General features: G+C 44.2%; 2 protein-coding genes and 1 long non-coding RNA gene across 5 annotated transcripts in view; 2 read left to right on the top strand and 1 right to left on the bottom strand.

The window, feature by feature from the left end:
- Cops7b (COP9 signalosome subunit 7B) overlaps positions 1-7,958 on the bottom strand; it is a 25,464-nt gene extending 17,506 nt beyond the window's left edge. Inside the window, exons 1-3 of one of the 3 annotated variants that reach the window (XM_031368268.1) lie at positions 7,786-7,955; positions 2,480-2,699; positions 412-589 (exon numbers count right to left, since the gene is read on the bottom strand). In XM_031368268.1, the coding sequence (XP_031224128.1) occupies positions 412-573 (162 nt within the window). In that variant the 5' untranslated portion in view covers positions 574-589; positions 2,480-2,699; positions 7,786-7,955. Of the gene's footprint in view, positions 1-411; positions 590-2,479; positions 2,700-7,785 lie in introns of those variants that run through there. The other 2 variants (XM_031368269.1, XR_004117983.1) reach the window with 2 other exon arrangements.
- A 139-nt stretch (positions 7,959-8,097) lies between these two features.
- Pde6d (phosphodiesterase 6D) overlaps positions 8,098-11,841 on the top strand; it is a 47,926-nt gene continuing 44,182 nt past the window's right edge. Inside the window, exon 1 of the mRNA XM_031368270.1 lies at positions 8,098-8,579. Within this exon, the coding sequence (XP_031224130.1) occupies positions 8,530-8,579 (50 nt within the window). The 5' untranslated portion in view covers positions 8,098-8,529. The remainder of the gene's footprint in view (positions 8,580-11,841) is intronic.
- LOC116088701 overlaps positions 8,585-11,841 on the top strand; it is a 14,966-nt gene continuing 11,709 nt past the window's right edge. Inside the window, exon 1 of the long non-coding RNA XR_004117984.1 lies at positions 8,585-8,655. This is a non-coding gene — a long non-coding RNA (uncharacterized LOC116088701). The remainder of the gene's footprint in view (positions 8,656-11,841) is intronic.

Here is an 11,841-nt window from a genome sequence, read left to right as displayed (position 1 = left end):
AAAAAAAAAAAAAGAAAAGAAAGAAAACTTAAGCATCTCAAGTGACAAGTGGAGGTTGAGAAGCATAAACTGCTTTGCATCTCTTTGTTCACCTGGTTACTAATGTACAATGACCAAAAACTAACTGTAACAATCAAACACTCAGAACATTACTTTGTGTCAAGATCAGACTTCCCCACTATCTTTCAAGCTCAGTCTAACTGATCCAAGTTCAAGGGGAACATTAAACAAAAGAACTCTCTAAGACATTAACCTTGATCTCCTCCCTTGGCCCATCAATTCCCCATCTTTCCATTAACAGGATACCAAACAAATCCACAAGGCTTCAGTGTTGAAATTCGCTGGAAACCTGGAGAATCAAAAAAGCATAGCATAGAGGAGATAGAGAAGCTGTCTGAAAACTACCCTTACCTCCTGAACATTGGTCAACTCCAGCAGTTCTCCAAAAACATAAACTCCAGGAGCCTCCAGCACCTGGCTTATGAGAGTGGTGAGGGCTGAGCCACTGGTGCCTTTGGCTAATAAAATGAACTGCTCCAAGAGGTTACTTGAGGGCTTCTGTTCACCTGCCATTCTCTGGTCTTGAGATCTGTCCAAAAGGAAAATGGGTCAGTCATCTACTACCTTCTACTTTCCAAAGTGTGAATTTAAGCTGGTTCAGACACAAGGATAATTTAACCACAAAATCTTCACAAAAACAACTGAATTGAGATACAACAGCCACTTTGTGAGATGGAGAGAATTCAGCCTGGAATTAAAGATATTCTGTCCTCACTTCTAAAGTACACTTCCCTATCTGTCACCTCCGAAGTATTACCTTCTAAGTCCATAAAGCTGACCAGGACACAAAGGAGTTTCTTTATGCATGTTGTATATCTACCTCATTTACAGGCTTGGGTTAAGGAACAAAAATACTGCCCATGCACAGAGGCAATTTTTGTGTCATTAGAATCCCACCTACTGGCAGGCACACATCAGAAACAGAGTGAAGGCGAGAGCCACACTTCACTTAACCAAAAACTTCATCGTGAGGGCACCACAATAAAGAGATGCTTAGTATATCATACAAGGCACTAGGTTGTAATGTGCCCAGGAATGAAATAAAACATCATCTCTGCAAGGAACGTGGTAAAACTCTTTACAGACTTAAGCAATGACAATTCAAATCTAGAAAACACATTCTGTTTAAGTCAGGAAATGCGTCTGTTTGATCCCCTGATGATCCAGACATTTTAACAAACATAACTCCAGAACTTGTACAAAATCTTTGTGACAGGATATAAGGAAACAATGCAGATATTGTTTGATAATTAATTTATTTTATCTATGAGAGCATTTTTTCTGCATGTATGAATGGGCAACATGTGTGTGCCTGGTGCCTAAGGAACCCAGAAAGGGCATCAGATCCCCAGAGACTGAAGTTACAGATAGTTGCAGCCATCATGCGGGTGTTGGGAATCAAGCTCAGGTCCCTTAGAAGAGCAGCCCATGTTCTTAACTGAAGAACCATCTCTCCAAGGCAGATACTGTTCTGTTATCTTTGGGAATATTAGGTACAGGAGAGTCCCTCAATTGTGTAATACAAATAAAAGCTGAGTGTGTATGGACTCTAAAGGCATCTCACATAAGACCTGTCTTTCAAAAATATACACTGAAAGAGTGTGACAAAATTAAAGAAAAGAGTATGTGGGTGAATGAAGCAAAAAAAACACACACAGTTTGGTGCAAAAGACACTGTTTTCCTGTAGAATTATAAACAGCCCTTTCAGGATATTAGGAAAAGTAAGTATATTGCCTCACTTAGGGTTACTAAAGAAGGTCCTGTCAGAAAAAGAAAAAATGAAGTGCTAGAAAACAAAGAGTTGGGGGGAGGGGGTAATGGGGATGGGGAGAGGAGAAGACAGGAGAGAAGACTAAGTTAGAAAAGGAAGAACAAAACCTGGTCCCCACCCAAACAGAACAACTTAAAAAAAAAAAAAAAAACCTGATGTGACTCTCAGTCAAGGCACTAAGCAAAAAAAGTAGTAGGGTGGGAAGGAGATGGGGACGGGATGGGGAGAAGATCTCAACTTCAAGAGCAAAGCACGTGGAGATAGGGAGTGGATAGAATAAGACGATGGTCAACGTTTTCTCCTGAAATGGGAGGCTCCTCAAGGAGGCGGATAGGGACGGAGTGGAGATGAATTCCCATCTCAGGAGGACGCTATTCTGAAGGACCAAAAAGGGTCAAAGGAGACTGCCTCTACCGGAAGGGGCAGACCGAGGGCAGCCACCGCATGGAAGGTGAAAGTCGCCAGCTAGAGTGGACGTCAGGACTCGTGGTCTTGCTCCTAGCCACCCAGCACAGAGTAAGGAGCCTCCAGGCGTCCTGCAACGGGGGCGGGGCGGCGTGGCCATCAGCTTTCTGAGGAATGTCTGGCGGATCGAAGCTGGAAGTCCGGCCAAGACCAGCGCGGCCTGCCCTCTTGCCCTCCCCTACCTGTCCCCGCCGACTCTCTGTTCTCTTCGCCGATGTCTCGGCCTCCCAGAGCCTGCCTGCAGGTTGTCAAGCTTCCATGATCGGCCCGGCGTCCGGCACTTTTCTGTCTCCGCCGACCCGTCACCGGTGCTCTTCCCCCGGAAGCCTCCCACTGCTGCACTCGAGTTCCGCCTACACAATGTTCCCGCTCTGCTTTCGCCACCTCCCACCTAGATTGAGGCTGAGGAGGGAGAAGAGGGTCCCCTCAGGGTTGCAGCTCCGGAACTGGGAGGAAAGGCAAGTAAAACACGAGGCCTGAGGAGAGGAGTATGCCCTTGGCGATTCTAGGGCTCTAATAGTAGCCGTCAACTTCACTATGCTGGGCCAAAACCCCACCCCTTTGGCTGAACTTTCCCTACAAGTAAGTGTGCGTGCCCTCAGGCAACAGTGACTCCCCTGGGGTTCTGAAAAAACATAAGTCTAAAGACAACACTACTTAGTGAACTAATCTATGTGACAGTTGTCCATATTTATCTTGTCAGGTTCTTATAAAACTATGACCTGTATAAAATATTCTCATTTTTCCAGGTATGCTAACTAAGGCTAACAGTCTAAGTCAGTAAGCAGCAACGTTGGAATCCAGGCTCTCTGAAGCCAAAGACGATATTCATTGTTTTTGGTTTTTTGTTTTGGTTTTGGTTTTGGTTTTTTGGGGTTTTTTTGTTTTTTTGTTTTGGTTTGGTTTTGGTTTTTCGACACAGGGTTTCTCTGTGTAACCCTGGCTGTTCTGGAATTCACTCTGTAGACCAGACTGGAACTCAGAAATCTGCCTGCCTCTGCCTCCCAAGTGGCCTGCGCCACCACTGCCCGCAAAGACGACATTCTTAACCACTATTCTCTTAACTGTTGGAGACTGGAGAGATGGCTCAGCATTTAAGAGCCTGTACTGCTGCAGAGGACTCAGCAGCCACATGGTAGCTCACACCAATCTGTAAGTCCAGTTCCAGAGAAATCTAATGCCGCCTTCTGACCTCCTCATACTCAACATTCACATGATGCATATACACATTAAAAGTAAGTAAATCTCTTTAAATTTTAAGCAGTTAATGGGCCTCAAGAACGCACATACCCACCAGGCGGTGGTGACACAAGCCTTCAATCCCAGAACTTGGGAGGCAGAGGCAGGCAGATTTCTGAGTTCCAGGATAGCCTGGTTTACAGAGTGAGTTCCAGGACAGCAAGGGCTATACAGAGAAACCCTGTCTCGAAAACAAAAACAAAACAACAAAAACAACAACAACAACAAAAAAAAAGACACATTAAAAATAAATAAATAAATCTTTCTATAAATTTTTAAGCAGTTGCTGGGCCTAGAGAAGTGGCTCAGAAGTTAAGAGCACTGGCCGTTTTTCCAGAGATCCTGAGTTCAATTCCCAGCACCCACATGGTGGCTTTCAACTGTCTGTAACTCTAGTTACAGGGGATCCAACACCCTCTTTCTGACTTTCAGGCACCATATGGTACACAAACATGCAGGCAGGCAAAACACCCATACACATAAAATTTCCTTAATTAAAAAACACAGTTAAGCAGTTGAGTTGGGCCAACAATGGTTCAGTAAGCAAAATGTCTTTCAGGGTATTGCATTTGTACCCTGGGAAGATAGCAAAGAGATGCCAAGAATTTAAATAATTAAGCAGATTTCTTCAGAGTGTATGCCACAGACTTTAAGATCCTGAAGGCATGGTGTATCAGTCAGGGTTCTCTAGAGTCACAGAAATTATGGGTAGTCTCCATTTAGTAAGGGAATTTGTTGATGACTTACAGTCTGTAGTCTAACTCCCAACAATGGTCAGCAGCAACTGTGAATGGAAATCCGAGGATCTAGCAGCTGGTCAGTCCCACAAGGCAAGCAGGAGAAGAAGAAAGAGAGTAAATCTTCCTTCTTCCAATGTCCTTATGTAGGTCTCCAGCAGAAGGTGTGGCCCAGATTTAAGGTGTGTGACACCACATCTGGATCTGGGACTTGCTTTGTCCCAGATGACCTTGAACTCAGAGATCTCCCTTTCTTAATCTCCTGGAATTCATAGCCACTATGCCTCAAGATCACCATGCCAAGACCCAGGTCAGAAACTTTTATCTCCAAGCCTGAAGATCAGGATCACAGATGAGCCTTCCAATTCTAGATTGTAGTTCATTCCAGATATAGTCAAGATGACAACCAGGAATAGCCCTTTTTACTTAGAATGAAGGAAGAATGAAGGAGGCTAGCATCAAACAATTCTTTTTTTTTTTTTTTTTTTTAACTAGCAACTAGGGGCTGTAGTGAGAGCATTGGCTGCTCTTCTAGAGTATCTAGGTTCAAATCCCAGCATCCACATAGCAGCTCACAATATCTGTAATTCCAGTTCCAGGAAATCTGGGATGCTCTTCTGGCCTCTACAGACACAAGACATGCACACGGTGCACAGTCATACATGCAGGCAAAGAACATATACACATAAAATAAATAAGTATTTAAATATCATCTATTAGGCCAAGTGGTGGTGCACATGCCTTTAATCCCAGCACTTGGGAGGCAGAGGCAGGAGTATTTCTGAGTTCAAGGCCAGCCCGATCTACAGAGTGAGTTCCAGGACAGCCAGGTCTATACAGAGAAACCCTGTCTCAAAAAACCAAAAATAAATAAATAAAATGGAACTAGAAAGATGGTGCAGCAGTTAAGCAGAACACCTGGGTTCAGTTCCCAGCACACACACAGCAGTTTACAACTCTCCACAACTCCAGTTCCAAGATATCTGACACCCTCTTCTGACCTCCAAGAAAACCAAGCACACATAAGATGCACATACACACATGCAATCATAACACCCATGTGCATAAAATAAAATAAATAAATCTAAAACTTTTATTTAATCTGTACTGGGGATGGGATGTAGTGGTGTGGTAAAGCTCTTGCCTAGCACAGGCAAGGTTCTAGGTTCAATCCCTAACAGGAATACCACAACAAAAAGGTTAGTTTCCATATCAAAAGACACAAGTAAGAGATGAAGATATGCCACACCCTTGGAAAAGATATTTGCAAAGTATATGTCAGAAAAAGGAATCAGTAAGACTACACAGGGGGCTGGAGAGATGGCTCAGTGGTTAAGAGCACTGACTGTTCTTCCAGAGGTCTGAGTTAAATTCCCAGCAACCACATGGTGGCTCACAACCATCTGTAACGAAATCTGATGCCCTCTTCTGGTGCGTCTGAAGACACTGACAGTGTACTCACATATATAAAATAAATAAATCTTATAAAAAAAGAAAGAAAGAAAGAAAGAAAGAAAAAAGAACTACAAATCAGTAGGAAATCAAATGCCTAATTTCAAAAAGTGGGCAAAAGCCTTAAACAGTCACACTGACAAAAAGACAGACCATTCAAACAGGCAGTTAAGGTGGACAGCATCAGAAAATAGAAATGAATACTTTAATGAAATACCACATTTAGCCAGAATAACTAAAATTAAAAAGACTTATAACAAACACGCAGGGTTAACAAGAATGAGCAGCAACTAGAACTTTGCAGCACAGCCGGCAAAGCCCCAGTTCCACAAACCCTTTGAAAAGCTAGCACTATCTACCATCACCGACCACACGTGTATTCTATAAAGCTAACAACTCTTTTCCTAAAATCTGTGCAATGTGCCCACAAAAGGAAGCATACACGAATGCCCACTTCATAATGTATCTGTTTATGATAAAACTCAGATCCCCATCAACTCTCTAAGAGATGAACTGTGATTATACATACAACTTGCCAATGAAAAAATGACACAAATACATGTCAGCCATATACTGCACATACTGCCTAGTCACGGACGAGTGAAATCCACATACAAATTCAAATATAGATAAAATATCTAAGTATCCATAAAACCAGGAAACAGGTTGATTACCTCCAGATATGAGGATGCAGTACTGATTGGGAAAAGGTATAGCAGATGCTGGGAACGCTCTGCTTCTTGATTTGGGTGGCACTGATGGGTATATATATCTTCTCTCACTGAATGTATGGCACATCTTATTAACAAAGATAATTCAGGATAAAAAAAAAAATCTTAACCTAAGGGGAAAATCCTCACCCTTTAAGGCAGTGGTTCTCAGCCTTCCTAATGCTATCTGTGAACCTTTAATACAGTTCTCGTGTTGTGGTGACCCCCAACCATAAAACTATTTTCATTGCTACTTCAGAACTAATGTTTCTATGGTATGGATCATAATGTAAATAGTTTTGGAGATAGAGGTTTGCCAAAGGGATTTTTGACCCACAATTTTAGAACCACTGCTTTAAGTTCAAATGCCATTTCCACCATGAAGTTTTGCCAGCTGTTCAAGTCACTTCATCAGAACCTCTAAGGCATTCTCCACTTGATCTTGACTAAAAGGCCAAGATGTAACCCTCTGTGGCATTCCAATGTCTTTCCTTTTATGCCATTTATCAACTCCATCTTGAATCTCCTTATCTTCCTAAACAGGCATGTATCTTCTGAATAACAGTAGCATATCTTTCACTTAACTCAGTACCTGACCATAACCAAAAACCAAAAACAAGGTGTGCTGAATCACTTGGAAGAAAAACAAACAAGCAAAAATGCATGAGTGATCAAATGGGTGGAGTGGAAACAGGAACAGGAAAGAAGGCCTGGGGAAGGACGTGGGTGTCTCCAAGGAAACAGAGGGTTAAACCAACTTTACCTACTTTATGGAAAAAAAAAATCATTAAATGTCAACTTGAATGTCAAAAAGCAAATCAAAATAGCAAGACCTATCTAGACTGAGGATAAAGAACTGTCACACTAGCTCCTTTCAGGAAATTCGCCAAATAAAAATGCTTTCCTGTTCTCTGGATGTTTCAACACTTGTTCAGAAAACTGTTCATTAAGGAGAAAAACAATCACATTGTCATGCTTCTAAAAATATCACCTCCCTAGAGTAGCGTAGATACTACACGGCAGGTCAGTAGACATAAAGCCAGATTTTTAACTGTGTCAATTTGCTGTGCTCTATGGCCAGTCTCTGCCTCACAGGGCCTCTATTTCCTCATATTTAAGAACAAAAGATAAAGAGATTGGATTGGCAAATTCTTTTAAGTCTTCCTGTACTGACATTGAGTATATACAACCTTTAGCTCTCCCAATCCAAAGCAGAAATATAACATAAACCCTACAAAACAAGTAAAACTGCACCCCAGACTAATACACTAGCACTATTTGAGGAAGTCATTTTGTTCTATTATCTCTCAGGGCTTAATCTGTGATTTTGTTAGTTGTTTGCAGTCTTACCATGGTTTGTAGACTCCTGAGTTCCATGTAAACAGAAGTTAACTGTCGGTGGGCTGTCATATCTCCGGGTAAAAGAGAACCTTCCTGCTGGGTTTCAAGTAACAGGATTCAGACACCAACCCCATAGGATTCCAAATATGCGCACACTGCTCGGCACACTGGAACCTAAGTTAAAAAGATGGAGCGCATAGTATGCTGGGATTTGTAGTCCCTGGCCTCTAGTGGTGCGCTGGGCTCGCCTGTGCTCTCTGGCATACTGGGAAATGTAGTTTCTGCCACCTTGTACAGTGCAGCCTGCCATAGTCTCAGACCGCTAGTGTGCCCGGCGACAGGAGCAGGCTTCTCAAAAGCCTCTGAAGATTTCAAGCCACCGCTCCTCTGGGACAAACTCTAGGCAACAACACGAAAGAAAATCCTGTCCTCCGGGACTCTTCCAAGAGGGCCTTTCCCACTGACGCTCTCCGTCCCCGAGCGAAGCCGCTGAGCACTGCTATTGGCTATTCAAGATGCCAATCTCCAAGGCTGGCTTGCCATTGGTTTCAAGGCGGGAGCTCCCCGACTAGAGGGAAGGAGAAGGGATCAGGAGCGGGAGCTGAGGGGAGGGAGAGGCCGGTTCGGGTCTGGCCGCCACCGCTGCTCACCTGAGGTGTCCGGCCGGGCTGCGGCTGTCCTCTGTTCCTGGAAACCGTCTGCGAGGCCCCGCGGAGCCAGCGTGGGAGGGCCGCAGGCGGCAGGCGCCGCATCATGTCAGCCAAGGACGAGCGGGCCAGGGATATCCTGAGAGGCTTCAAACTGTATCCGCCCGGGAGCAGGGGCGGGGCTGGGAGGAGGCCGGGGCTCTAAGGAGCCAGGCTCTGGCAGGGGCGCCAGGTGGGCACCCGGGAAGAAGGGCTACGAGAGGGGACAGGAAAGGAACGGTGTGCTGAGCCCCCGGGAGGGACCGTGAACGGGAGGCAGACACGGGGGCACCCTCGGGGAGGAAGGGGACGTTGACGGAGCCTGGGGGAGGGGGGGATGGAGGTGGAGGAGCCCCAGGACCTGGCTGCCGGGAGAAATGTTTCCATCAGAAATTGGGGTCCTGAAGGCCCGGAGGCCAGGAGGGGGCTGCAGTCCCCATGCTGAGGCTGAGAGAGTGCAGCAGGCTGGCCTCCAAGCCTGCCTAGGAACGTCTTTGGCGGGAAGCCCATGGTGGGAAGCAGGAGAAAGTGACTCCAAGCAAGTGACCTTGTATGTGGGGGATAACTGTACCCCATCTCACCCCACCACACACACACCGGTCTTGTTTCTACAACTTTTCTTCCTCACTTGTGGCTTCTTCTATGGGCTGGAATAGTGGAGAGGTGGGGAAAGAGAAATTCGAGACTGGCCCCATCTTAGCACTCTCTTGGCTTTTGGAGCATTGGATGGTCACTTTCCTCAACCTCTCAAGTTCTCTTTCCAGCCAGATGAGAAATTAGGTGTGTGAGATGCCTTGAGGTACTTTGGTTTTGAACTGACTCCTGGCAAAACTATCTTTGGCATTGCTGTGGTTAATGCTTTATTACAGTAGAGTTGTTCACAATTACTTGATTGTGTTGAGGGCACCGTATAATATCAGAATTCATTGTTTCCGTGGACTTGGTGTTGAATGCCTGTTATCCCAGTGCTTGGGAGATGGAAGTAGGGGGATCAGGAATTCAGGTCATCCTCAGAGTTTGATAGAGTTCAAGGCCAGCCTCAGTTATAAGAGACCCTGCTTCAAAAAGGAAGAAAGTGAGGAGGCCCAGGAAGAAAAGGAGTCATTGCCTCAGGCCTGTAGCTGTGCTGTGACGTTTGCAACCTCTCTATATATAGTAATATAGAGAACTTCTCCAAGCGTTTGTTTTATTTTGGAGACAGGGTCATACTGTGTAGCTCTGGCTGACCCAGAACTCAATGTGTAGACCAGGTTGGCCTCAAATAGAGATCTACCTGTCTCTGCCTCCTGAGTGCTGGAAGTGTTAGGACTCAGGGTGTGGCCAGCACCTCCGGCTAGAAGCTGTGTATTTTGATGGACTTCTTCTCACCATAAAATGCAGATGAAATACATTCCAGTTTTATATTCTGCTGACCTTAATCTCTGCTTTACAATATGGAATATTCCTCCGTGCCTCCCTCTGCAATGTAACCATCATTTCCTGAGTCCTGCCTCCCATGAAGGTTTTAGGCTTCGCTGAACTGGTTCTCTGAGCAACCTGTTGCATCTTCTCAAGCCCCGTTTCCCATCTTTCAATATCTAATTGCTTTGCTATGGTTAGAAACCAAGGTGATTGTAAATTCTAGAATGCATACAAGGCATAATAAATCATGGTTATAAGTCCTAGCACTTGGTGACTGGAGCAAGAGGCTATCGTGGTTTCAAGACTAGTCTAGACTATAGAGTGAGACTCTGACTCCAAAAAAGAATCAAAAACAAAAACAAACAAAAAAAATAAAAAACCATGTACCACAGTGTGAACGGGGTGGATGAGTAGACTCGAAGCTTAAACAAGGTCATGGGTTTCTGTAGCTCCAGGGAGAAAAAAACACAAGAAGTTTTGGGTAGAAACAAAAACCCTTCAAGTGAAAACTAAACGGAGGTTTTTTGGGGGTTTGTTTTTTGAGGGTGAGCAAATAAAGTACATTGAGAAGTAAAGAGACAGCTCTCTGCAGCTGGCAGGGATTGGAAAGTGAGTTGCCATACTGAGCTTTGTAAAAACAGAAGGCTGTATCTCCTTACATGCTGCCATTCTTGATAAACCCTCAGGGGCTTTCAATAGTGAAGGCTAGTAACGGACTCCTCTGAAGCTCCCTGTCTGTTTGGACTGCAGAAAACCTCAGACTTTGTCACTTTTACTCCTGACATGAACCCGTTGAGATAAAGGCTACTGGGCAAATATAGAAAATACTATAAAGCTAGATGTGGTGGCACACACCGTTAGTCCCAGCACTCAGGAAGCAGACGCAGGTGGATCTCTGAGTCTGAGGCCAGCCTGGTCTGCAAATCAAGTGCCAAGTCAGCCAGGGCACACAGAGAAGCCTTGTCTCAGAAACCAGAAAGAAAGAGAGAGTGTGTTTGTGAATCAGCCACTTAAGTAATGATGTGAATGCTTCAGGAGACAGGCTTTCAGGGAAAGCTTGACCTGAGCTGATTAAATTATAAAGCACAGGGAAACAGCCACATAGAAGATGGCACCAGAGGGATGAAGTACTCATCCTCCGGTGTCCCTTGCTGACATCTGAAAATGAAGAGAATGAAAATGGGCCTGGAAATATATATAGCTCAGCAGTTACGAACTTAAGAGTGTTAATTGCTCCTGTAGAGGACCTGGGTTTGATTCCCAGCACCCACACCAGGCATTTGGTTAACTGAACTCCAAGGATCTAACACCCGCTTGGACCTGCCCATATGTGACACATATAAACTCATGTAAGCGCACATATATACACATAAGTAATACTTTTTAAAAGAGAAAGAAAACAGGAACTAGATAGCTTACCACTACTGTTTTTTTAAAAAGATAATTTTATGTTAGAAATAACTTAATCACTCACCACTTTTTGTTGGATAATTTTTTTTTCTGAACTGTTTTCAGATTGTTTCTATAAAAAAAAAAAATGTATTTACTACTCCCTTAATTACCTTTCTGTTGCTGTGAGGAGACACTGACCAAGGAGGGAACTTAGAGAAAAAGGGAGCTTACGGTTTGAGGGTTAGCGGCTATGACTGCCATGATGGGAAGCCTGGCAGCAGGTAGAAGACATGGTACTGGAGCTTACATCTGATCCACAAACACTAGGCCCAAACTGCTAACTGGAACCTTGACAATTCCCAGTGACACACCTCCTCCAACAAGGCCATATCTCCTAATCCTCCCCAAACAGCTCCACAAGCTGGGGAGTAACCAAACATTCAAATATATGAGCTTCTGCAAACCATGCTCATTCAAAATAACCCATTACTATTTAGGAAAAAAAAGGGGGGGCACCATTATATTCTCCCACCAACAATACCCAATTTTGCATGTTGACTTTTTTTATTTTTGAAAATCTTATTTC

This window comes from Mastomys coucha, unplaced genomic scaffold (genome assembly GCF_008632895.1).
Source record: "Mastomys coucha isolate ucsf_1 unplaced genomic scaffold, UCSF_Mcou_1 pScaffold14, whole genome shotgun sequence".
Taxonomy (NCBI): Eukaryota; Metazoa; Chordata; class Mammalia; order Rodentia; family Muridae; genus Mastomys; species Mastomys coucha.
Note: the sequence above shows the minus strand (reverse complement) of the source record. Positions and strands in the feature narration are given on the sequence as shown.